Below are 24435 nucleotides of genomic sequence, written 5' to 3' on the forward strand. Positions count from 1 at the left end.
CCTCCACCTTTTTCCAAACACACTCTGCCTACTACTAACCCTAAACAATCCTCCAAACAATCAAAACCACCACCACCCCCATCATCCCCGTCTTTTTCTCACTCTCACTCTCATCGCCCCCTTTCCTATCCACTGTTAGGTGAAGAATCCCATGACTTTATGGAATTGTTTTATCCATGGGTTTATAGAGAATATATATCTAGAAGGAACTAATCTACACTGCATTAGTAAATTTCCATCGTCTGTTCAATCTATAATTTGAAGCTACAAAACAAGGCTTGTTAAACAAGAGAGGGGATTATTCATTAAAATGTATTCTAGTTATCCAATATTTGATGAAGACTCTTAGCTACTTGTCCCAAGTATAACATTTGCAAACATTTGAATAAGCAATAGTTCTAAACCAACAAAAGATGAACTTCCACATGAAGCACCTACAGAAGACCATTAATTTTTGCATTAACATGTGTTTATCTTGGATCATCTCGAATAGGCAGTGGAAAAGATCAAAGATCATGAGTCAGAATAAATTATGCAAACAAAACATTCGTTATCTATTCTCTAACCGATAATGGAATTACTCCCGACGCATTGAAAGCATTAGAAACTTTCAAACAACCATTCAAAAAAAATTCTCATCATTTAGCTGAATTACCTATTGAATTAAAAAGGCAACTTTGCAAACACGTTATGCATGCACCAAGACACAATTATAGTCACTGCAACGAAAATACAGAAGAAACACATTTCATGGAGGCGATTGATGAATTACAAAAAAGAAGTTGTAAGCAATAACGTTTGAAGACAAGAAGTCGTAAGCAATGACGATTGAAGATAATTATAAATACACATTGTCGTTTGTAAAAATATAAATAATGTAAGTATAATGTGAGTATTGTCATATAATTTGTAATAATGTAGGGTTGTTGTTTCTCAAAACATGAGAACGTGAAAGTGTATTGGATTAGTTTTTCATCTAGTCACTTGTCATTTATAATTATGTAAAGATTTTTAAAGAGTCCTCCTTATGTATAAATAGGGTGTTGCTGAATTAAAAAGCAACTTTGCAAACATGTTATGCATGCACCAAAACACAATTGTAATCACTGCAACGATGTTACGGAAGAAACACTTTTCGTGGAACCAATGGATGACTAACAAAAAAGAAATCATAAGCAATGACGTTTGGAGACAAGAAATCGTAAGCAATAACGATTGAAGACAATTGTAAATACTCATTGTCGTTTGTAAAAATATAAATAATGTAAGTGTGATGTGAGTTGGGGGGTGGGGGTGGGTCCCAAGGTGGCCAGAGCATGGAGGAGTGACACATCAGCCTCCTCCTCCACTGCGTTAAAGTCTGATACAAAGTACCGACCAACCTTATAACTATATCATGTGGTGAAGTCTCAATGCTTAACATATCTTTTTATCAAAGCACATTTAATCCAAGATTCAAATAAATGGTTGGTATGATAGTATTTGATGTTTTCTTTTAACTTTGGATAGTTATAGGTCCAAAATTACTAGTAGAATGTCAACAAAAACTAATGACACAAGAAAAAAAAAAAAACTCAGAATTCATATAAAAGAACAATTAAATTGTTTTTCTTGGTCAATAAAACAGTGTTTTGTCCCATAAAATTAAAATAATAAGTCGACGTTACAAAATTTAAAGCTGAAATTTTTCAAAATTTTATATATGCAATTTTGTTTCTTTTGCAAAAAAATAAAAATAAAATATAAGTATTATCCCTCTATTATTACCTGCCTTTCAAATACAATCTTCGTCCCAACCAAAGAACTGAAAAGTGAAAACTGAACAAATCAGCTCGGCCGGTTAGCCGGGAGATGAGAAGCACCACCACTCTTCTCATGCTTAGCTCCTCCGTTTCCACCACTCCTCCACCTCTTCCCAAACACACTCTACCTACTACTAACCCTAAACAACCCTCCAAACAATCAAAACCACCACCACCCCCATCCTCCTCGTCTTCTTCTCACTCTCACTCTCATCGTCCTCCTCTTCTATCCACTGTCAGGTGGGGGGAACGTCGCCAGAGCCACAATCGGATCAACTACTATGCCGAACTAGCTTCGAAGCTCGTGGAAGATGGCAGGTTCGAGGATTTTTTCATGATTGTGGAGACGGTTACTAGCGGCGGCGGTAGTTCTGCTTTGAAGCCTGTCGAATTTGCAGCACTGTTGAATTCGGACCTTGTTTCTAAGGGGATTTTGAGTGTGATTGAGAGCGATGGGGGCGTGAGGAATCTGATCAAAGTGTTAACCGGTTTTCAGAAATTAGGGATTGGTGGTGCTGGTGCAGTGGAAGTTTTTCTGTCCGATAGATCTCTTATGGAGGCAATTGGACGAGAATCCATGAAGATTTTGAAATGTGGTGGTGTGGCGGAGGTTGTTGATCTCATGGAAACGCTGTCTGGTAAATTTTCGTAAACTCATTGTGTAATGTGTAGTAACATTTATGATTTATCTTCTTCTACCCCCTCAATGTGGTGCAGGATTTCATATATCTATCGAAGATGTTGTGGAACCAATTGAGGTTATACGAAACTGTGTCGACAAAAGAAATCCACATGCGGCCATAAGGTAAGCTTAGTTTCCTACTTCCGCTAATTATATATCTATGATTCTATGCTTTCTGTTCTGCTTCATCTAGCTCCTTTTGCAGATACTCGGGCTTGTGTACCCACTCCGATGAGATATTCTGTACTGCAATTCATGAATTTGGAAAGAGAGCAGATATGGCATCTGCACTAACTGTTTTTGAAGCATCCAAACACAATCTGGGTTGTGTAAATATGTATGCTTATCGCACAATCATAGATGTATGTGGTCTTTGTTGTGACCATTTGCAATCTAGGTCCATATATGAGGTATGCTAATGCTCATAAATCATAATATACCAACTTCCTTGAAATTTTGGATAGTGTTTCTTCTATTTATGCATCAAAGATGTTCTTTATCGATCATGATTCACTTATAGTAGATTTTCTTCTGTGAATTTGGTGCAGGAGTTAAGTGCTGAAAACATCAACCCAAATCTGTATGTATTCAACAGTCTTATGAATGTAAATGCCAGTGACCTGAGCTACACGATGAATATATACAAACATATGCAAGTAATAATAATACTCTCTTCTTACAAAACCACACATTAGTTTAAAAAGAATGTTGACTAATTCAGTTCAACTATTCAGAATGTGGGCGTTACTCCAGATACGGCTTCATACAATATCCTTCTAAAATCATGCTGCCTTGCTGCTAGAGTTGATTTGGCCCAGGAAATTTACAGTGAGGTAGAGTGCATGGAATCAACTGGATCATTGAAGTTGGATGTCTTTACATACAGCACTATGATTAAGGTATTATATTCATTTTTATGGAAAATGGTCTTAACAACCCTCCCTAGAGTTTTCATATTTGTTATCTGAAATGTCAGGTATTTGCAGATGCAAGAATGTGGGAGATGGCACTGGGAATGAAACAAAAAATGCTTGAAGCGGGTGTGACTCCAAATGCAGTTACATGGTCATCATTAATCAGTGCATGTGCAAAAGCAGGTCTAGTGGATGAAGCATTTGTATTATTTGAAGAAATGATCGTGTCCAATTGCATGCCAAATTCACAATGCTTCAATGTCCTGTTATACGCATGTGTGAAGGCTTTCCAGTATGACAGAGCCTTCCGTTTATTTGAGTCGTGGAAAAAGAACGAATATGGAAGCATCACAAACAGACAAAATCTGTCACAAGGGAGTTTGGAAGTTTCCATGAAGGTTCCTTTTAGACCCACCACTTCTACTTATAATGTGCTCATGAAAGCTTGTGGCACTGATGACTTTCGTGCAAGAGGTTTAATGGATGAGATGAGGACAGCTGGCATTTTCCCTAATCATATAACTTGGTCCACTTTGATTGGTGTTTATGGAGGTTCCGGGGATGTCAAACGTGCTGTACAGGTAAGACAAAATTCAAGTAATTATATTATATTATATTATATTGTTATTATTAGCTCTAATAACATTTGCTAATTCAGTGCAGATTTTGAAAACCATGCGTAACTCTGGTGTCCAGCCTGATGTTGTTGCGTATACAGCAGCTATTAAGGTTTGTGTAAAACAGAGGGAATTGAATTTGGCATTTTCGTTATTTGCAGAAATGCAGAAATATCAAGTACAACCAAATATGGTAAGGAATATGATATAATTATAGATTTTATAACACAAAGTGTTTTAACAAAATACTATATATATTATAAACATTGAACTATTGTTTTGAATTTTAGGTAACATATAACACACTTCTGAGAGCACGTACCAGATATGGTTCCCTAGAAGAAGTGCAACAATGTTTATCTATTTATCAACACATGCGTAAAGCAGGGTAAGGGGATATGTGTCTTTAAGCACTTAATCTGGACAGCTATATATATAATATGGCTGTTACTTTTTTGACTTAATCTGGACAGAAATAAATAATAATTTAGCATCTTTGTAGGTTTAAACCCAATGATTACTATCTGAAGGAACTGATAGAGGAATGGTGTGAAGGGATAATACAAGATAACCATCGGCCACAAAACTCTAGCAACAGAAGAGATTTAGGGGGACCTCAAAGTTTACTTCTTGAGAAAGTTGCATCACACTTGCAAAAGGGTAACACAGATGCACAATCTATAGCTGTTGATGTTCGGGGCCTCACAAAGGTAATTACAAATTATTATCTATTTTTTTAAATAATGAAATTCCCACCAACTTTTTTTTTTTTTTTTATATTGATTGACATTTGAAAGGTTGAAGCACGGATTGTTGTCCTAGCAGTTTTGCGCATGATAAAAGAAAACTACCATTCAGGTAGAATAATATAATTAGGATTCTGTATTTTATAGAGACTGGACTACTGGAGTAAAAGTTTTTTTTAAGGGTGAAAATGTTATATGTTTTGGTTGCAGGTGAATTGGTAAGAGATGACATGTTGATAATACTGGGAGTACATGAAGTAGGTGATAAACATGAATTTGATGTAAAGGATACAATAATCAAACTTGTAAGAGATAATTTAGGTCTTGAGATTGTCTCATTAGGACCAAAAATCCCAAGTGAGATAATAAGAATAAATGTGGAGAATCCATTCCATCCAAATCCCAACTTATTATTATTAGATAAAACCCTCCGCCCCCCAAACAGAAGACCAGCGGTTTTTCAGAGGTTGAAGGTCACAAGAAGGTCCTTGTATCATTGGTTACAAAAGAAAATCAAATCATAAATTTTTGTACAGAATTAATTGGTCCCTCAATGTACGAGTAATAATTTGTAACACCACTCTATAATCCAATTTATTGAATATAAATAAAAAGTCATCTATCATATATTATTCATATGTTCATTTACAATATTTTACATAGAGTACCTCATCCTCATGTCTCATGTCTCATGAGCAACAAGCTTTAAGTATCTCTTCTATGTTGGGATCATCCCCTGCTTCTTTGTCCTTGTGGATGTATGAGATGTTGCTTATCCCTGGACCTGCAACTATGATTCCACCTTGTTGCCTACACAAGGGTAAAATGGTCATTTACTCGTCTTATTCAAACATTCGGTCCAAAAAAGAAATATGCATACATACCAACCACCTTTGGTACGAGTATCTTTTTCAAAGGAAAGCTTCCAATCTTGTCGATAACCTTCCATGTATGCTTCTATGATCTTCAAAGCTGCCTGTGTTTCTCAAATGATTCGCAAATAAGAAAACTTAAAAACTTGATTTGATGATTAAGCAAAAACATACTCCGGGTGTAAAAGTGGTTGAAACCCCAGAAACGAAGCTCAGTGCCTTGTATGATGCATAACTAGGATCTGCATACACTTCTGCAACAAGCAACAAAAAATATGTCATTTCTGTTATATAAGTTTTTGATGATTAAATCACATCTCAAATTCTCAATGCTTCAAAGTTGAAAACATACCTCCTTTGAAACCAGATTGCTCAGAGAATGTTCTTGCCTGCACATGGTGAATACAGATGGAATTGTCTCATCAACTTCATAAAACACTTGTCATGAACCCGAAATCAAAAGTAACATGATCAATACACACACACACACACCTGATCAACACTACCAGGTCCAATCAAGACAAGCGCCACACCTGAAGCATCCATCGTATCCTGATTGAAACGCGATTGAGGAAAAACTACATGAATTTGATCATCGTATGTCTAAAAAGGTGTAAGATTCAGTTCGTAAAATCTGAATACCTTCTTAGCAACAAGCATATCAGCTCGTCTGCGACAAAGGACACATCTGCAATTCAACACGTAAAGCAGTTGGATTAGGGCACTGTATCCTTGTGTATATGAATTAGGGCACCAAATTCGCGCTACGATTTCTCCGATAATCGAAAATTCTATAAGATGATATGTCATATGCATACCCGAAATGACGAGCGAATGCAACGACAGCCTTCCGATCCTTCCATAAATCAGAAATCAAAACCGAATTCCCATTCAAATCAAACACCTCTACTCTCTCCAACAGACTGCCCGTTTCTTCGCCAATTCCAATCGAAGATTCAGCAGTTCCTGCGCCATTAATATGCCAAATTACATACCTTGTGGATTAGTACGTGAATACAAGGGAGAGGAATAAAACTTGCCGGTTGAGCTGGAGACGGCGGCGGAGACACGGCGGCGAGTATGTGATGAAGAAGCGAGGACCGTTTTGTTGGCGGTGACGGAGGGGGAGAGAGTGAGATTATAAGTACAACTACTACTTGGACAACTTGGTGGCGAATTTTTAGCAGGAGAGAGGTAATTACGAGTGATCGGAGCGATTGTTGAGAGAGTAATCGCCATTTTCCGTCCGAATGTGTTCTCGCCGGAGAAACGATATCAATTCTAGCCGTTGAAGGTTCGTTGACTCTCGTGGCGTAGGTCGTTACACGTAGCCCTCGATTTTGGGAAGAATATTATTTAATCAAAAAATAAAATCAAATTTTATACTAATGTTATTTAATCATCAAATTTTTATCTTCTAATCATTTTAATAAGTTGAAATAAAATTCTCTCAAAAAACTATTATATATTTATGAACAACTTTAATAAAAAAAATAAAAAATCACTTTTTTCTCTAAATAAAATCAAACTCTAAAATACAAAAGTAATTATCTAAAACACTTTGCTCTTTTTTTTTTTTTTTTCCAAATTGCAATGAAATAGGTTATTTAAATATTAAGTAACTTTAATCGAGATATAAAAAAAATAAGTTTATATTTTATTTTATTTTTTTATACATTAGATCAAATATTATATTTTTACAAATAATATCCCAAATAGAGGGTTTTAGTAGGTGTTTTAGCGTGACACCGAAGATACTTTTTGTAGATGTTTTAGCGTGAAAAATTACTTTTTGTCTGCTCCTAATCTTTTAATCCTAAGTTAACAAACTACTTTCTTCGTATAATTTCAATTTGTTGGAAACAACCATTATTATTATTTTTTATCTTAAATAACTTTAAGCTTGTCATATATTTTAAGTTATAAATCGTTTGAAGTCATGTATTTTAACATGTGTAACATATTATTATATCTCAACAAATTTTATTAAAGCTAATTGCGTAAACATATAAAATCGTTGGAAAACCTTTTAATATGGAGAACACACCAATCACGTTAGTTCGATGCCGATACGTGCCGACGCTTAACTCAATAACTCCCCTTTGGGCTTTCCCCCTCCAACTCCATCTCCGTCTCTGCACTTCTGCCGTCGAATCCTTCAATGGCGGCCCTCATCCGCCTCTTCAAACCCCAATTCTCATCTCTACTCAGGCGATCACTTTCCTCCACCACCACCACTGCCACCGTTTCCGAAATCCAGCCTCAACGTCAACGTTCCAATTCTTCCATTCTACCGCCGCTTACTGATGATCTCAAGGGTTCTAAGAATTTCCAGTGGGTGTTTCTAGGTTGTCCCGGCGTCGGAAAGGGAACATATGCCAGTCGACTCTCCACTCTTCTCGGTGTTCCTCACATCGCCACGGGTGATCTCGTTCGTGAAGAGTTATCTTCCTCTGGTCCTCTTTCTCATCAGGTATCTCCTTATCGATCATAATTACAAACTGGGATCATATATTAATCAGTTGCAAAGCATGGAACTCGTTGATTTTGGCACTAAAACTTTCTCTATTTATTTCAGCTCGAGGAGATAGTAAATCAAGGGAAGTTAGTTTCAGATGAAATCATATTCAACTTATTGTCGAAGAGACTCGAAGCTGGAGAATCAAAAGGTGAATCAGGATTCATTCTAGATGGTTTTCCACGAACACTAAGACAAACTGTAAGTGATCATGAAATATAATTCCCAATTTCCAAATTGTGATGGTTATAAAGGAATTTAACTTTACAGGAAATTCTTGACGAGGCGACGGAAATTGATCTAGTGATAAATCTGAAACTGAGGGAAGATGTATTGATTGAGAAATGTCTGGGACGAAGGATATGCAGCGAATGTGGAAAAAGTTTCAATCTGGCTTCAATCAATGCAAAGGCAGAAAACGGTTATCCTGAAATCACCATGGCTCCGCTTCTTCCACCTTCACAGTGTTCATCGAAGCTCATTACTCGTGCTGATGACACTGAACTAGTTGTCAGAGAGCGGCTTCGTATCTACAAAAAACAGGTAATTATTTGTTCGGAGGCTGAATCCGTTCTGTTTATATAATTTCAGATCAAAATTCTAAACGATAATGAATGATGAAGATGGATCTGTATTTGCGTTTGGGTGAACAGAGTGAACCAGTGGAGGATTATTACAGAAAGCAAGGGAAGTTAATGGAGTTTGATCTTCCCGGCGGGATCCCGGAATCATGGCCAAAGCTGCTGGAAGCCCTTAACCTAGACGACTACGGTGACAAATGGTCAGCGGCGGCGTAGTTGACCGAGTTTATGATTATGGAATAATAAATATGGATACCAAAATATCTGTCAAGTAACACAACAGGTGCAGGTGGCTATCCAAGTTATGAATTTATACTGTAAAAATTACACAAATGTTATAGAACAGTGAATTTTGGCACTTCATTCTTATTGTATTTCTTTTAAAAGTATACCCTAGTGAATATATTTTTTTCTTTTTTTTTTCACTAAATGTCAGTTTCTACTAAATTTGACATATATTTTTTTTGATTTTTTTTTTTTTTTTTCTACTTGTGATTTTAATTTTTATTTAATTGCGACATCATTATATTCATTAATGGCAATGCTAATGACAATTGTAAATCTGTTAATCATTTTTTATTTTGTTAAATTTAAGATGTTATTCATAAAACACTGCGCGAACTTTCTCCCAAAAACAACCGAATGTTTGACGATCATCTTCGATTGGTCTTGAGAAGCCGAAATTCATGCCTCAACTAGTTTTTCTTCTTCCTCTTTTGTCCATAGGACCCTTTCTTGGGTGTTGGGTTGTACCGTTTTTTTTTCCCTTTTTCTTTTTAGGTTGAGGTGGTGGTGGAAGTTGAGTTTTCGAAACAAAATCTGACGATTGAGGGGGTTGTGATGGTTGTGCTTGTGATGGTTGTGGTTGGAATTGTTGGAAAGCTTGATATTGTTGAAGTTGTTGTTGAAAGATCAGGAAAGCTTAATATTGTTGTTGGAAAAGTGTTGTTTGTTTGATAGGAGAACCGGTTTAAAGCAAATTGACAAAACCACCTTGAGGTGATTCAATGGTCGGGAATTGGCGAGGGGTTGTGTTTAACACAAAATCGTTATCGGGTTTGCGATTTCTATAGTTTGGAGGGTTGTTTTGGTTGGGATCCATGGATTTTATTGTGAAAATGTTGTGTGTATTTTATGTATAGAGTAAGAAAAGAATGGTGTAAAAAATAAGGTTTAGAATTGAGTATATTTATAGGTGAAAATGGTATGTAAATTTTTTTATTAAAAAAAACAAAAAAAAAAAACATTTTTTTAAAAAAGTGATACTTTCATATATACCCTTATTAAGCTTCAAAATATTGTATTTACCCACCTTAAAATCTAAAATATCATATTTGTTAAAACTTATTTTTTTTAACATTTTTATAGCCTGTTAATCATTTTGTAACATCTGGTTCCTGATATGTATTTAACTTATAATTCATTCTATTTTATAGAGCAACTCGACGAGTTGGGAGCCCCAAACTCATCAAGTAGAGATCATAAGGGTCGCGTATTTTAAGTGACCTACTCAAAGAGTTGGGAGGCCTCAACTCAACGAGTAGGCAGGCATATATGAAACCTTAATGCCCCTGGGTTTACACCCTATTTAAACACCTTAACCTCAAGGTGTTGGCCTCATTTCCAACCTCCAAGTCCCTAACCCTACATCTTGAAACCCTAAAGCTATTGTGAGTGATTGTGAGCCATTCTAAGTGTTTTTAGTGTATACTTGAATCCATTGGAAGAAGGAAAAGCTTGAGGACACAAGAAGGAGCTTATAAATCCAGAATCCTTGCCTCGTCCACGATATTTTGCTGGTATAAAGCTTGAACCTTGCCTTATGGTCATTTAAATCTCCATATTTGGAGTTCCTTGCTTGTTTTGGTCCAAATGATATGATTCTCGGGATTTGGATATCCCAAAGAACACTTCATATCTAGGGTCTTGAGGGGTTTTCATGGCATATAGGTGTCAACCTTATAACCTTGGAAGTCCCATGTAACCGCTAGACCATCATTTTGGTCTTTTGGAGCTTCTAATGGCCATGCATATAGAGAAAGCCACGACTTTACGTTATCTTTTTGTCCCTAGAGTCCAGATCCAGGACCTCATGGTCTATCTTGTAGTTTTGGTGGTGTTTGAATCAAGACTTTGGCCTTTTTGGGTTAGGGTTTGAGCTTAATCCCTTTAGGAAAGGTATTAATGGGTAAAGTTTGAAACTTTACCCTTCTAGAGGCATTTCCAGTCTAGATCTGGAGTATAGGGTGTAGATCTGAAGAGTAAGGACTTAATGCATTAAGAAGGGCTAACAGACTGAAGAACTTAATGAGTTCATAGAGGAACTCGACGAGTTGTGTCACAACTAGTACTCTCGGATAGGAACATCTGTCAATATGTAATCAACTTTTGATGTGTTCTGCAACTTTAATATGATAATGCATGATGTTCATTCCAAAAACCTAATTCAAAGCATTCCATACACTCAACTATGGGTTGTAACCCTAATGTTCCGGTTTAAACTCAGATTGGACCAAAATCCTTTTTCTGGGCCTAATGGGCTAGTAAACTTTCAATTCGATCATTTTGGGCTAAGGAACTCTATTTGAGCCCTAATTAGACCCACATTCATGAAACCAAAGTATTTTGAGCCATGTGGGCCTAGAATGATTCATCTTATCCCTAATGGGCCATAAATGATTTCATTATCCCTAATGGGCCGTAAACTCCATTCCTTTTTATCTTGTTGGGCCGTAAACGCATATATGGGCCCAATGGGTCGAACATTTTATTAGGCTACATGTTTTCAATGGCTATCAAGTTCAACCCCAATGTTTAATCTTTTTCTCCTACCCCCTCTCATTCTCAGTTTTTAAGTTAAAAAATTTTGTAAATGATCTAATTAAGTAACACCTCACCTTTAACTAATGGACTTTCAAGCAAATTGCATCACATGTATTTAAACCTCTACATCTTACTCTTCCATGCATTAACCAATCTTCCTCTATCTCTCTTCTCTTATTACTCTCGACCAAGAGTACCCATAACCACATTCATTTTCACTTCAAACACAATCCTTTCATGTCTCTCTAGAAACCCCAAGAACTTCCTTCTTCCTCATCGAAAATCGTGGTTTGTGTGTGTGTGTGTTTCAAGAGTTTTCATCAAGGTTTCAACCTCTTGGTAAGTTATTGTCTTATACAAGTTGTTACCATCCATTTTAATGTTAAAAATTCTTTCTTACAATAGCTTCATTTCATGTTCTAACTTCCTAGAATCATCTACTTTCGAAAACTTCTTCCAAAGAAGCACTTTAGGCAGAAAACATCTCCAATCTCCTTCCAAAAACCGATCCAAACCTCAATGTGAGTTCATACCCTATTGTTTTCGGTTTTCACTATGTTTTGGGGGAAAATACAAGTTGCTTATGTGATAGATCTATGTATTTGTGCATGTTTAAGTGTGTTTTATAGGTTATATGTTGTGATTATGTGATGAAACCTCATAAATCTCGAAAACTCTATCAAAACTTGACAATGTTTGTAAACTAAAACACTTCATGCAACTTACCATAAAGATGAAAGTGTTAAGCATGTTAAGGATGTTGAAAAACTTAACAAAATCTTGTAAAGGGACCATTTTTGACAAATAAACAAAAAGATGAAGCTTTTATGATACTTACAGTTTTTTAAGGACTAAAGAGTCATTTTTATATAAAAATGGGTCTTTATGTTATTCATGGTTTTAAAAGGGCCAAAAGAGTAAATTTTCACAAAATGGGCTTAAATTGGGCCTTCACGATTTTATGGGCCAAATTGGAAAAATTATGACTTTTGTGGATTAAATTGTCATTTTAAACAAATTTGAGCCAAAGATGTTTTTTCGGTTAAAAAGGGCTGAAAATGTCAATTTTATTAAATTGGACCGAAAATGTAAATTTTTATGTAATTGGGCCGAAAATGCCAATTTTATTAAATTGGGCCGAAAATGTAAATTTTTATATAATTGGGCCGAAGATGTCAATCTCATGATATTGGGCCGAAAATGTTATTTTTAATGAAAGTGGGCTAAAAATGTCATTTCATTTGAAATAAGCCCATAAATGTGAATTTTTGGTCTTAAGGGACCTAAAGTGTCAATCTTACCAAAAATGTGTCTAAATTGTAAATTTTCGGTTTAATGGGCCAAAAATGTCATCATTACAAAAGTGGTCATTTTATGTCATTTTGGTAAATAATTAAGCTAAAACAGACAATAGAATAACAAACGAATTATATAAATACATTGATCACACGTTTATTGGGCTTAATATTTACATTACATGTTTATTGGGAGTTAGTGGTCAATTTACATGTTTATTGGGTCTGGATTATACATTACATGTTTATTGGGCTTGAATTATAATCGTTAAAAGTTTTCAAATAAGTAGTTTAAAATAACATAAAATAATGATAGTTAAAAATAATTTTATATAAATGATTATATTATTATCTTTAAAATAAAAAAATGTATTTTTTGTTTTAAATAATTACAATGATAGAAATTAAAACGTTGAGCAAAAAATTTAAAAATTAATTAACAATAACAACAACTATAAATACCATTAAACCATATATTATATTTAATTTTAATCATGAGTCTGTCGCGAGTAAAAATCATTCAACAGATTAAAATTATGCAGTTTTAATAGATTTATATATTATAATATATTTCAAAATAATCGATATATTATATCAACTTAGTATACGAATTATTATATCAAATATAACAACAACATTACTGTTATATTTAAAAAAAAAACATATATTTGTAAATATTCAACTATATAACTGTTTTATAGTATTTATTGGCATTGTCATCTTCTCTTCTATCCTAATAAATAAATACCCTAATGACATGTGGCATATGCACAACCCTCCCTAAACTTTATTTTCCAGCTAAACTACCTAAGTGAATTTCCACAAGTACCCTTCCACTACTTTAACCTCCCTTGCATAAAATTTGAATATACCCTTCAGGTCTTATAAACCCGTAGAACATTAAATCCTGTTTAAATGCACATTAATTTTGAATTGATATTTCGTGCATGTATCCTAAATCTCTCCCCATATTATCGCTTTTTTCTTCTTAGAATTTCCACATCTCTTTTCATTTTACATTACTGTTCTGCATGAAGAAGAAATTGAATGAGTTGTTCCTAGGTATATATTTTCTTAACTTTTGTAAGGATGCTTAAATAATACAAACTCCCATCTTGATTTTTTTTCGAAGTGATTTAAAAAATGGAATTAATCTTTCTTAGATTCGTTGGTTTTTGTGTCACAACACACTTGCATTCAGTCATTGCTGAAATTGGTCAATTTATTCATTTGAATGTTTGCAATCACGATGTTCATTTAGTGCTGGTGGATGGTCAGGGCTTGGCAGTACCAAAGGATGTATTAGTTGTTGTTATATCTTTCTTCCTACAGATCCTTTTATTATTTTAATTTAAAATCGAAATACATACAAATTATTCTGGATATGTATGAAATTATACAGTCGAATAAAACCCAAGTCGTATTGTGTTGTTGATTATACTGACCTAGGTTTTTAAAGAGCGATTAACGGATAAAGTAGTCGCGACAGAATCAGAAGACACTAAGGGGGTGTTTGGCAAAGCTTATGAAAAATCATAAGTACTTTCCAACTTATAACTTATAACTTACTTATTGATTTTTGACTTATTACCGGTGCCATAAGTTGATAAGTTAGGGGCCTCTTACCTATTGATTTTTGACTTATTACAGGTATAACATTGGTATAAGTTATTTTTATCCAAACACTCTTTTTAGCTTATACCGGTGTGGAACCGGTAATAAGTCAAAAAGCTCCATTTTTAAGCTTTGCCAAACACCCCCTAAGTACGGGTTTTATACATAAATTACAATGGGGAGTCCCCTCCGCCCTATGCTGATCGTTTCCTTTTCCTGCCCTCACGCAACTGTTCCCCTCTGATCCGCAGCTACAAATGAAAAGAGGTTATGATCTCTCTTTATTTGTTGTTATCGACTTTTAGTTGTTTTGATCAGTTTTTAGATGCTCATCTATAAAAATAATTTATTTCTTTTGATGTTCTGTTGATATTTAGCTTGTTATTAGATTCAAATTATTATACATATAAATTGGCAGGGAAGAAGGTCAAGAAGGAAAGCAGATCACCAAAAGAGAAAGAGGAATAGTCTTGCTGTTTTGTAATTGGGTTGTCGTTGATTACTTCCATAGTTCAATATTCTGACACTTCTTTGCTAATCCAGAACCTAATCGTGTAATTAGGTCATTATTGTAGACAATATAAGATGATAAAACAGCTTTGGCAAAAGTCTAATCATTGCAATGAAAATTTTGTGATATCTTGTATTGTTTCTTTGTACTTATAGAAGGGATTGGTAATGAAATTTACTACCTTTTTGTGTCTTTGAATACAGTTAAAAACTTCTGATTTATTTTCATTGTTGATGGGAACAACGTTTACCGGGCAGATAATGGTTAGTTTTTAATACATGAAATGACTGCTACAAGTTATGGTATTGTCATTGTTGAAAAAAATGATATATATATATATATATATATATATATATATATATATATATATATATATATATATATATATATATATATATATATATATATATATATATATCATTCTTTGGTTTATATAAGCATGGTAACTGATCTAATATTGTCTTTATTCCCTTTATGTAGCCATAGATGATGATTTTTTGTTTATATAAACTAAATATATTACATTAGGATTCAGGGAAGTTGTGTTTATAGGAAGGTAAAAATGGCACTGGGAGTATTAGGATTGTAAGCTTTCTTGGATGGGGAAGGGAATCTATTTACAAATTGTATTAACATTTTTGCATTTGATTTCCTCGTGTTAAGGGGAATGTATATGTAACCATAAATCTTCATGTCTTCAGAAAGGTTTAATTATGGATTTTTTTTTACGAAACTCTCATTCTTTAAATTGGTTTTCTTGTCTGTAAATTGATGTTTCTGTGGTGCCTTTATTTCTATGCCAAAAAAGGATGTCTTTTTTATTGTTGGATAAAATTACATACAAATTGTTAAACAATTGTCAAAAAGAGGGTATAAAGGCGGATCCATACAAGCGCAGATGAATCAAACTATGACACATTGGTAAACAAATAAATACTATAAAATAAACAACATAAAACTTATATTTTTCTTCTGGTTACAACATTACACTATAAAAAGTACAATGTGGTAATAAAAAGAAATCAAATTGGGCACTTTAAAAAATAAATAAATAGATATAGTGAAATGACATTGTTATTTATTAAATTTTTATTTAAATAAAGTTCAATTTTTTTATATGCCAAGCATTAAATTGTCTTGCAACGTATTTCTTAGAGTGTCATTTATTATTTTCTTTCAATTATAGCAAGAAATGGCAATATAATTTGAAAAATGATTTAGTTTTGAAAAATGACTAATGTTGAAAAAAGAAAATATCCAATATTCAAAACATATTTTAATAGATCTCCTACTTGAAAAAAAAAAATTCTTATTAAAAAAATGTCTACCAAAAATGACGTTTTAAAAACGGTACATTTATCAACACGTCAAATAAATCTAATTTGAGCATTTTTAGATTTGAAGGGTTTGTTATTTGTGACTAAAAACCAATTTAATAAATCTATTAAATTGTTTATTTTTAGGGAAACTTATTGTAAAGAAAATTGTAACCCCCCGATTCCCGAGTATCAAAGTTATGGTTATAAGTTCTCATGATTTCAAGGTCAACTCGACGAGTTAGTTTTCTAACTCGTCAAGCAGCAGCAGGTTGGTCCACGTGTTTAAGCGACCTACTCGCAGAGTCCAAGAAGGGTCTCGACGAGTAGGAGCTAGAGGATGAAACCCTAATTCCAGGGTTTTGCACCCTATTTAAAGGTCATTAACCTTCCTCCTCAGCCTCCCTTGTCACCTTCACATCCATAGAAACCTTAATAACTAGCTAGTTTCTATTCTAGAGTGTGTGAGACCAAAAGAGAGTGTAGTGGAGCATTTCTTGAGGAGTTAAGAGCTTGGAGCAAGGAAGAGTCTGTAGATCCAACCTTTCTAGTGTTGTGGCATCAAGGTTAAGGTATAAAGCTTCCACCTTTACACTTCATTGTTTAGATCTCCCCTTTGTGAAAGAAACTGGTCATTTCTAGGTCAAGATAGAGTCATTTTCGGGTTTGAGCTTGTCACAAGGGCAAAGTTTCAAATCTTGACTCCCCTAGGCTTTGTGGACAGAAAGCCTCAAGCTTTATGAAGCTTTAGGCCTCCTTTATGTCCAAAATCTTCCCATAATGCTAGTTATGAGTGTTTTAGTTCCATAGAGCATTGCATATGCGTAAAGTTAGCAACTTTACGTGATAGCGACACCCTAGGAGCCTAGATCTACAATTTGGAGCCTTAGCATGGCTTAAATAGCCTATATATGGATGAAGGACCGAAGGGACTCGGCGAGTCTGATGAAGATTGTCGTGGACTTGGCGAGTCTGATGAGTGACTCGGCGAGTCGGCTAGGGTTTTCCCAACCTTTGGACATGTATGAGCTAGGCTAGTTACAAAGGAGGCTCGTCGAATCGGCTAAGGAGTTTACGACCGCAAACCTTAGGAACCTGACGAGTCACTCTAGTGACTCAGCGAGTTTGCGAGTTTTGCAAGGAACTCGGCGAGTAGCTGAGGGTACTCGACGAGTTGAGGTCAACATGGACTGTTGACCTTGACCGTTAACTTTGAATTTGACCAAGGGCTGACTAGTTTGACTTATGAGGGTAATTGGTAATCGGGTATTTATGAAAATGGATCGTTGATGGTTATAGGTTTCAGAGTTTGGAGCAATGCTTTGGGAGTGTGATTTCATGGTTCAGTTCGTCAGTTGCGAGGTGAGTTATCCTCACTATATCAACAGGGTTTAAGGCACTAAGGTCGAACCTTTTATAGGAGTTGTACCTGGGTATTTGCTTGATATGTTATTGATCTGCTAGATCTGCATTTTGGTATTTAGGATGGTACTATGTTAGTGACCTGGTTTAGGTCGGTATCATAGTATATAGGATGATGTTATGTTAGTGACCGGTTAGGTCGGTATCCTAAATATAGGATGGTTGTTGTGTTAGCGATCTGTTAGATCGGTATGATTACCTACTATATGCATGCTGGCGTATGATATTTATGTGCACATGATTGTTTGATTGGTATGGGGGTTGGGTTAAGGCGGGTCCTGCTTTGTGCTGTAGGCCAACATACCCAAGGTGGACCGGATAGACTGCTGGCCCAGGAGAGCACCTAGTCAGGCCAAAGGCCCAGCAAGCAGTCCGGATAGGCTGAAGGCCCCGAGAGGGCGGTCCAGACATGCCGAGGCTCGGAGAGTGGGCCAGATAGACTGAAGGCCCGATGCGGGCGGTCCAGTCATACCGTAGACTCAGAGAGTGGATCAGGTGAACTGAAGGCACGGTGTGTGCGAACCAGTCATATTGTAGACTTGAGATGCATGGTTGTTCTGTTGCTTATATGTTTATGTGTTATGGTTATCTGTATGACATTGGTATTTTGGGGGTAACTCACTAAGCTTTCGGGCTTACAATTTCAGTTTATTGTTTCAGGTACAGCGGATGGCCGCGGGAAGGCAAAGGCGTGACCGTACACTTCCTCGGTCGATGATTATGATTTTCTGGGAATTCTGATGTTTAAACTATTTTGAAAACTAAATGTAATAATTGAATGGTTTTAAATGATTTTGAAAGTTTTAAATTAGCGCGAATTTTATGGGTGTTACAAAAATTGTATAAAAAATTATTGAAAGTACATTGCTATATTTATATATGAGGGACTTCATTTGATGTTAAATAAGACAATAGTATCACCATTGTTACAAGAAAATAACAAGTGGAAAAATTTTCTAAAAATCTCAGAAAATGACATGCATTAAATTCAATGAGAAGTTGACATACGGTGAAAGAAATCTTTATTTTTTAGGGTGGATTAAAGAAGGGAAATTGTCTTATTAAGGTATTTAACTTTTCGGTTTGTTCACATCTGAGTAACTATTTTTTTACATGTATAGGTAAAGAACTTGTTGGAAGCGTTCCCATATGACTATTATAATTCGTTGTAACGACTTCTGATTCATTTTCGTTGTTGATAGGAACAAACATTTATCGGGCAAATAGTAGTCAGTTTTAATACATGAAGTGCTTGCAACAAATTATGGTTATTGTCATTGTTGAAAAAAATGATATAGCTTTGATTATTCTCTGGTTTATATATGCATATATGTTGATCCAATATTATTTTTATTCCTTTTATGTAGCCATAGATGATGATTTTTTGTTCATATAAACTAAATTTATTACATGAGGATTCAGGTAAGTTGTGTTTGTAGGAAGGTAACGAGGCCACCGGGAGTATTGGGATTGGAAGCTTCCTTATACGGGGAAAGGAACCTATTTACAAATTTTATTAACATTTTTGCATTTGATTTCCTCATGTTAAGGGGAATGTATAGGTAACCATAAATATGTCATGTCTTTAGAAAAGTGTAATTATGGACTTTATGTATTTTTTATTTTATTTATTATCATTATTATTATTTTTTTTACGAAACTCTCGTTCTTTAAATTGGGTTTCTTATTTGTAAATTTGATGTTTTTGTGGTGCCTTTATTTACATGTCAGAAAATGATGTCTTTTTTTATTGTTGGATAAAATTACATACAGGTGCGATGAATCAAACTAGTGCACTTTGATAAACAAATAAATATTATAAAATAAACAAAATTATACTTATATTTTTCTTCCGGTTACAACATTACACTATAAATAGTAAATGTGGCACTTTAAAAAATAAATAAATAGATATGGTGAAATTACATTGTCATTTGTTAAATTTTTATTTAAATAAAGTTTAATTTTTTTTTATATGTCAAGCATTAAACTGTATTGCAATTTATTTATTACAGTGTCATTCATTATTTTCTTTCAATTATAGCCAGAAACGGCAAAATAGTTTGACAAATGATTCAGTTTTGAAAAATGACTAAGGTTAAAAAAATATATATCCAATATTCAAAACACGTTACCAAAATAAATATCCAACATTACATTATAACAAGTTTGTTAGTGTACACAAAAAGATTTTACCAAAATATGAACAAAACGAAAAATTAATTATTCTGATAAGTCAATTTTTATTTTTATTAAAGTAGGTTATTAATAGGTTCAATTAAGTTTCCTTAAAACAACATTTATGACCATGATGAGCATTTTAATTGGTCACCACATATTTGAGAACCGCTTTTGATAGCATATATATATATATATATATATATATATATATATATATATATATATATATATATATATATATATATATATATATATATTCATGTGAGACGATCGAATTTTGTGAGACCGTGAGACGTATTTTTTTTATTATTTTTTATTTTTTATCTTTTTTATTTTTTTTAGTTAGTTCAAGTTCCAAAAATAATATTTAAAAAAAAGAATTTTTAGATTTTTCCATGTATTTTGCATTTTAAAATTATTTTTTAGAATATGTACAGTTTAATATTCTATTAGAATACTTCACGTATTTAAAAAAAAAAACAGGATTTTTTTTTAATTTTTTTAGTTAATTCAAGTTCCGAAAATAATATTTAAATTTTTTTTTTTAGATTTTTCCATTTATTTTGCATTTTAAAATTATTTTTTAGAATATATCAGTGTAATATTCTATTAGAATATTTCATGTATTTTTCAAAAAAACAAGATTTCTTTTATTTTTTTTATCTTTTTAGTTAATTTAAGTTCCGAAAATAATATTTAATTTTTTTTTTTTTGGATTTTTCCATTTATTATGCATTTTAAAATTATTTTTAGATTTAGTCTCACGGTCTCACAAAATTATAATGGTCTCAAATGAATATAAACATATATATATATATATATATATATATATATATATATATATATATATATATATATATATATATATATATATATATGAGACAAGAACAATGCTATAGATATAGATAAAAGCTACTTCTATTAATTTTGTATTTTAAAATCTTATAATACATGGAACAAACTTTATTGAAGATGATGTTCTTTTTCATGTTATTGGTCTCTATCTCTAGTATTTTAGTCTATAATAAATTTTAATTTTTATATTTAGTATCTTAAAAAATAAAATTCAATAAAACGATGATATGTTTTTTATTTGTTAAATCTAAAGTTCTTTTTTTAATAAAGTAGCGTATTTTACTATTTTAGTAAGAAGTACCAGTGAACTTTTTAACGGATCCGCAGGATGGAAGGTTCACACTTAGACCGGTTGATATTTTAATCTTTGGATGGATATGAGAGAAGCATGCATGCGTAGAACTTACTGGGGTCTCTCCTATCATTGGTTTGGGGAGTGGAGGTTTCCCAACTGGGCATGTCGCTTTGAAAGGCGGCGGGTTGCAAAGTGGTAAAGCACGAGAATGTATGTATAGAAAATCAACATGTGTTTGTACCTTTTACATTCGATACATTTAGTTTTCTTGTACCAGAGGCGGTGGAGCTCCTCGATAGAGTCCAACGGGTCATGCATTCTAATGTCATGTCACCCAGATCCACAAATATTGTTTTCAAAAGAGTTTGTTTTGTCATCCAGAAATGACTAGCGGTGCAGCTTGTTGTTTGTTTATCTTCAATCGATATGTATTGAACATTTATGTCGATAAGATTTATGATATTTAATTTATCAAAAGGTGTGTGTATACAAATATTTAACATTTAGGTTGATTTTTATACTAAATCAAAATTAGAAGGTAAAACTAAAAAAAGGACTTATCTGGATAATTAACTTGTCGTTTTGTTCATATTTGGATAATTTTTTTTTTGGGAGAATTTCATATATGCCCCTCTTAAATCTCAAAATATTATATTTGTCCAGCTTAATTTCTTAATATCATATTTACTCTTCATAAACCTTCAAAATATCATATTTACCCAAATCTTTTTTTTATAATGTTTTTAATATTTTATAGTCATTTTTATAACTTAAAATCACTATAATAATTCAAAATTTTAATGATATTATTCTTACGTCTATGATAATGGAATGTGAATTTCTAAATTGTTGGAATTTCGTTCTCTTGACAAACAAAAATATTCATCTTTAACCATTTCTATGAAATGTATATTTTGATTATTTAGTTTTTTTTATTGATTATGTTGTAGATGAAGGATATTTTAGATATTACCATTGATATTTTGATGTTTAAAAAGTGTCTATACAATATTTTGATATTTAAGAATGGCATATAAGATATTTTGATGTTTAAAAATGACATATATGATATTTTGAAATTTTATGAATGGTAAATATGATATTTAGATTTTTTATGAAGGGTAAATATGATATTTAGAAATTAAGTGGGGTAAATATGATATTTTGATGTTTAAGAAGGGCATATATGAAATTCTCCCTTTTTTTTGTGTACATTTACGTAATAAACTTGATGAAAGTATTCACATATGACCATTATGATAGGATGTAACCTGCTACAGAAAGTTATAATAGTCATATGTTAACACTTTCAAAAAATTCTTTGCCTAGGTACATATAAAAAAATTATCAATATGCAGTGACGAATTTAAAACAAAAAATTAGGTGGTTCCTCATACGAAATTAGATGGGTCATTTATATTTTTCAATACAATAAAATAGTTCCTAAACAAATATGGGTTTCAAATTAATAAAAATACCCTATTTTAGTTAGATATATATATTGATAGCCATACATACCCCGTAAAATAACAATATTGAGATCACAAGATACAATTATTTAGGAAAATTTATGTTATTTTGATTTTTGATGGATCATCAGTCCACCGAGATTCCTAAAGCCAATATGGAGCCATGTTTACACCAGTTCTGTATTTGTTTCTATTGATATTGTGAAAGTTGAGACAAAATGCCAAGGGAGAGAGAGGAAACAAGAGTAAAAAACAACCAAACGCCATCCGTGGGACTCGAACCCACGACCACGTGGTTAAAAGCCACGCGCTCTACCAACTGAGCTAGAACGGCTTACGTTTATTGCACTACCGATATCCTATATATCTTTAAGAAATCTGATCGTATAAACCTCGCGTCAATTTTTTTTGTCTAAACTCTAAATTTTGTTGTTTAACAATTAGAAAATCTCCTAAAAAATCCAAGTCTCAAACTATTTTACAGATTTATAGATTTAACCGTTTTGGAAAAAACCATTTTTGACCGATTTTACAGATTTAACCGTTATTTTGTTATTTTCGTTAATTTGGTCAAAATATTATGACTTTTCTATAAATTACCTAATTACCAAAATAGTATGACTTTTCTAAAAATTACCATGAAATTAAATGATATTATTAACAAATCATTTACCATGAAAATCCCATATTTTCTACTAGTATAAAAGGAGTCTTCTACCGAGATCCGAATGAAAGTAAGTAAGTAGTCTTCTCATAAGACTCACTGAAAGTAAGTAAGTAGTCTTCTCATGAGACCCGTTGAAAATAAGTAAGTAGTCTTCTCACGAGACCCGCTGAAAACGGATTGGTTGGATCTGCTGCTTCAACTCGGTCAAATGCAACTGCTATATGTTGCTGGGGCTAAAAGTAATAATATGATTGATTGTCCCCATACTAAACTTTCTCCATATAAGAGATCCTCGGAGCTAAAGGTGACTTTCGCAACGAATTGCTAGGTCAAATAATCCACATTAATGTTATGAAATCATATATATATATATATATATATATATATATATATATATATATATATATATATATATATATATATATATATGAATAGATGTACGTATACCTTTGCTACCCAAAAGGTACTGAACGGATAGATTAGAACCGTTACATCTACATATGTATACATAATATATATAAGATTTAGACGACCTTCGGACAACTAACCGATACCTTAAGTACACATCCAAACAAGGAAAAGGAAATAAAGCGAGTTAGCAGTCCTAAATCCTTTAAACATTATTTATATAACTATATACATGCTCTTAACCATTGTACTAGGAATAGTAAATAGAATTTCCTAAACTATACCTATTATAGTTTACTTGTAATATATGTATAAGAATGAATGAAAGTATTCCTTTGCTACCCAAAGGTACTGACCTGACTGATAGAACTTTTATGTCTATATATGTATACATAATATATAACTAATATTTAGACGACATTCTGACAAATAACATATACCCTAAGGCCACATCCAAACAAGGATAAGGAATTAAAGTGAGCTAGCAGTCCTAAGTCCTTTAAACATAACTTATATAAATATACATATATAGCCATGAAATAGACAATATAAAAAGTATAAAAGAAGTTTTGTAAAACCTTTGAAAAGTTTAATAAATAAGAATTGATGACTTGATGTCAGTCTATAAAATGATTTGAAACAGTTTGTTTGATAAGAACAGTTTAGAGTATAAGAAATCCTTTGTTTGAAACATATATGTAACGGAGTTTGAAAGGAAATATATAGTATGTAATACAATCTGATAAAGAGTTTAGTATGTAAAGATGTTTTGAGAAATCATTTTGAAGTAGTATACTGAGTAAAACAGCTAAAAGTGTAGTAAATCCATAGTTTGATAGTTATTAAT

At 33.1% G+C, this 24435-nt stretch overlaps 3 protein-coding genes and 1 non-coding gene across 5 annotated transcripts; 2 read left to right on the plus strand and 2 right to left on the minus strand.

Annotated features, from left to right (window-relative positions):
• The first annotated feature begins 1765 nt into the window (after positions 1-1765).
• Positions 1766-5393, plus strand: LOC145032708 (Tetratricopeptide repeat (TPR)-like superfamily protein). Its single transcript, XM_078981615.1, has 11 exons — positions 1766-2440; positions 2520-2607; positions 2690-2894; positions 3033-3140; positions 3219-3383; positions 3461-3979; positions 4062-4208; positions 4306-4403; positions 4518-4725; positions 4813-4873; positions 4972-5393. Exons 1-11 carry the CDS (start codon positions 1852-1854, stop codon positions 5283-5285), a joined length of 2502 nt encoding a protein of 833 aa, XP_078837741.1. The 5' UTR covers positions 1766-1851; the 3' UTR covers positions 5286-5393.
• Positions 5327-6969, minus strand: LOC145032711 (Thioredoxin superfamily protein). The gene is made up of 8 exons (XM_078981618.1): positions 6674-6969; positions 6452-6599; positions 6276-6321; positions 6126-6185; positions 5986-6022; positions 5808-5887; positions 5646-5737; positions 5327-5571 (listed from the first exon to the last, which is right to left on the minus strand). Exons 1-8 carry the CDS (start codon positions 6870-6872, stop codon positions 5451-5453), a joined length of 783 nt encoding a protein of 260 aa, XP_078837744.1. The 5' UTR covers positions 6873-6969; the 3' UTR covers positions 5327-5450.
• A 283-nt stretch (positions 6970-7252) lies between these two features.
• Positions 7253-9186, plus strand: LOC145032709 (adenylate kinase-like). 2 transcript variants are annotated; one of them, XM_078981616.1, is made up of 4 exons: positions 7253-8106; positions 8212-8352; positions 8422-8694; positions 8775-9186. In XM_078981616.1, exons 1-4 carry the CDS (start codon positions 7795-7797, stop codon positions 8946-8948), a joined length of 900 nt encoding a protein of 299 aa, XP_078837742.1. In that variant the 5' UTR covers positions 7253-7794; the 3' UTR covers positions 8949-9186. The 2 variants fall into 2 exon arrangements, with proteins under 2 accessions (XP_078837742.1, XP_078837743.1); XM_078981617.1 differs by having other exon boundaries at positions 7270-8106; positions 8805-9186.
• A 13588-nt stretch (positions 9187-22774) lies between these two features.
• Positions 22775-22847, minus strand: TRNAK-UUU (transfer RNA lysine (anticodon UUU)). Its single transcript has one exon. It is a non-coding gene; the product is annotated as a tRNA-Lys (tRNA).
• Positions 22848-24435: the final 1588 nt, after the last annotated feature.

This window comes from Lactuca saligna, chromosome 2, assembly GCF_052625555.1.
Source record: "Lactuca saligna cultivar CGN05327 chromosome 2, ASM5262555v1, whole genome shotgun sequence".
Lineage (NCBI taxonomy): Eukaryota > Viridiplantae > Streptophyta > Magnoliopsida > Asterales > Asteraceae > Lactuca > Lactuca saligna.

Bases quoted from the DNA above. Each gene is read 5' to 3' on its own strand.
- LOC145032708 (XM_078981615.1), top strand. From the start codon at position 1,852: ATGAGAAGCACCACCACTCTTCTCATGCTTAGCTCCTCCGTTTCCACC. The intron at 2,608-2,689 runs GTAAGCTTAGTT...CTCCTTTTGCAG, and splicing joins AATCCACATGCGGCCATAAG to ATACTCGGGCTTGTGTACCC. The intron at 3,384-3,460 runs GTATTATATTCA...CTGAAATGTCAG, and splicing joins CATACAGCACTATGATTAAG to GTATTTGCAGATGCAAGAAT.
- LOC145032711 (XM_078981618.1), bottom strand. From the start codon at position 6,872: ATGGCGATTACTCTCTCAACAATCGCTCCGATCACTCGTAATTACCTC. The intron at 6,600-6,673 runs GCAAGTTTTATT...TTAATGGCGCAG, and splicing joins CGCCGTCTCCAGCTCAACCG to GAACTGCTGAATCTTCGATT. The intron at 6,186-6,275 runs GTATTCAGATTT...CGTTTCAATCAG, and splicing joins ATATGCTTGTTGCTAAGAAG to GATACGATGGATGCTTCAGG.
- LOC145032709 (XM_078981616.1), top strand. From the start codon at position 7,795: ATGGCGGCCCTCATCCGCCTCTTCAAACCCCAATTCTCATCTCTACTC. The intron at 8,107-8,211 runs GTATCTCCTTAT...TATTTATTTCAG, and splicing joins CTGGTCCTCTTTCTCATCAG to CTCGAGGAGATAGTAAATCA. The intron at 8,353-8,421 runs GTAAGTGATCAT...TTAACTTTACAG, and splicing joins CACGAACACTAAGACAAACT to GAAATTCTTGACGAGGCGAC.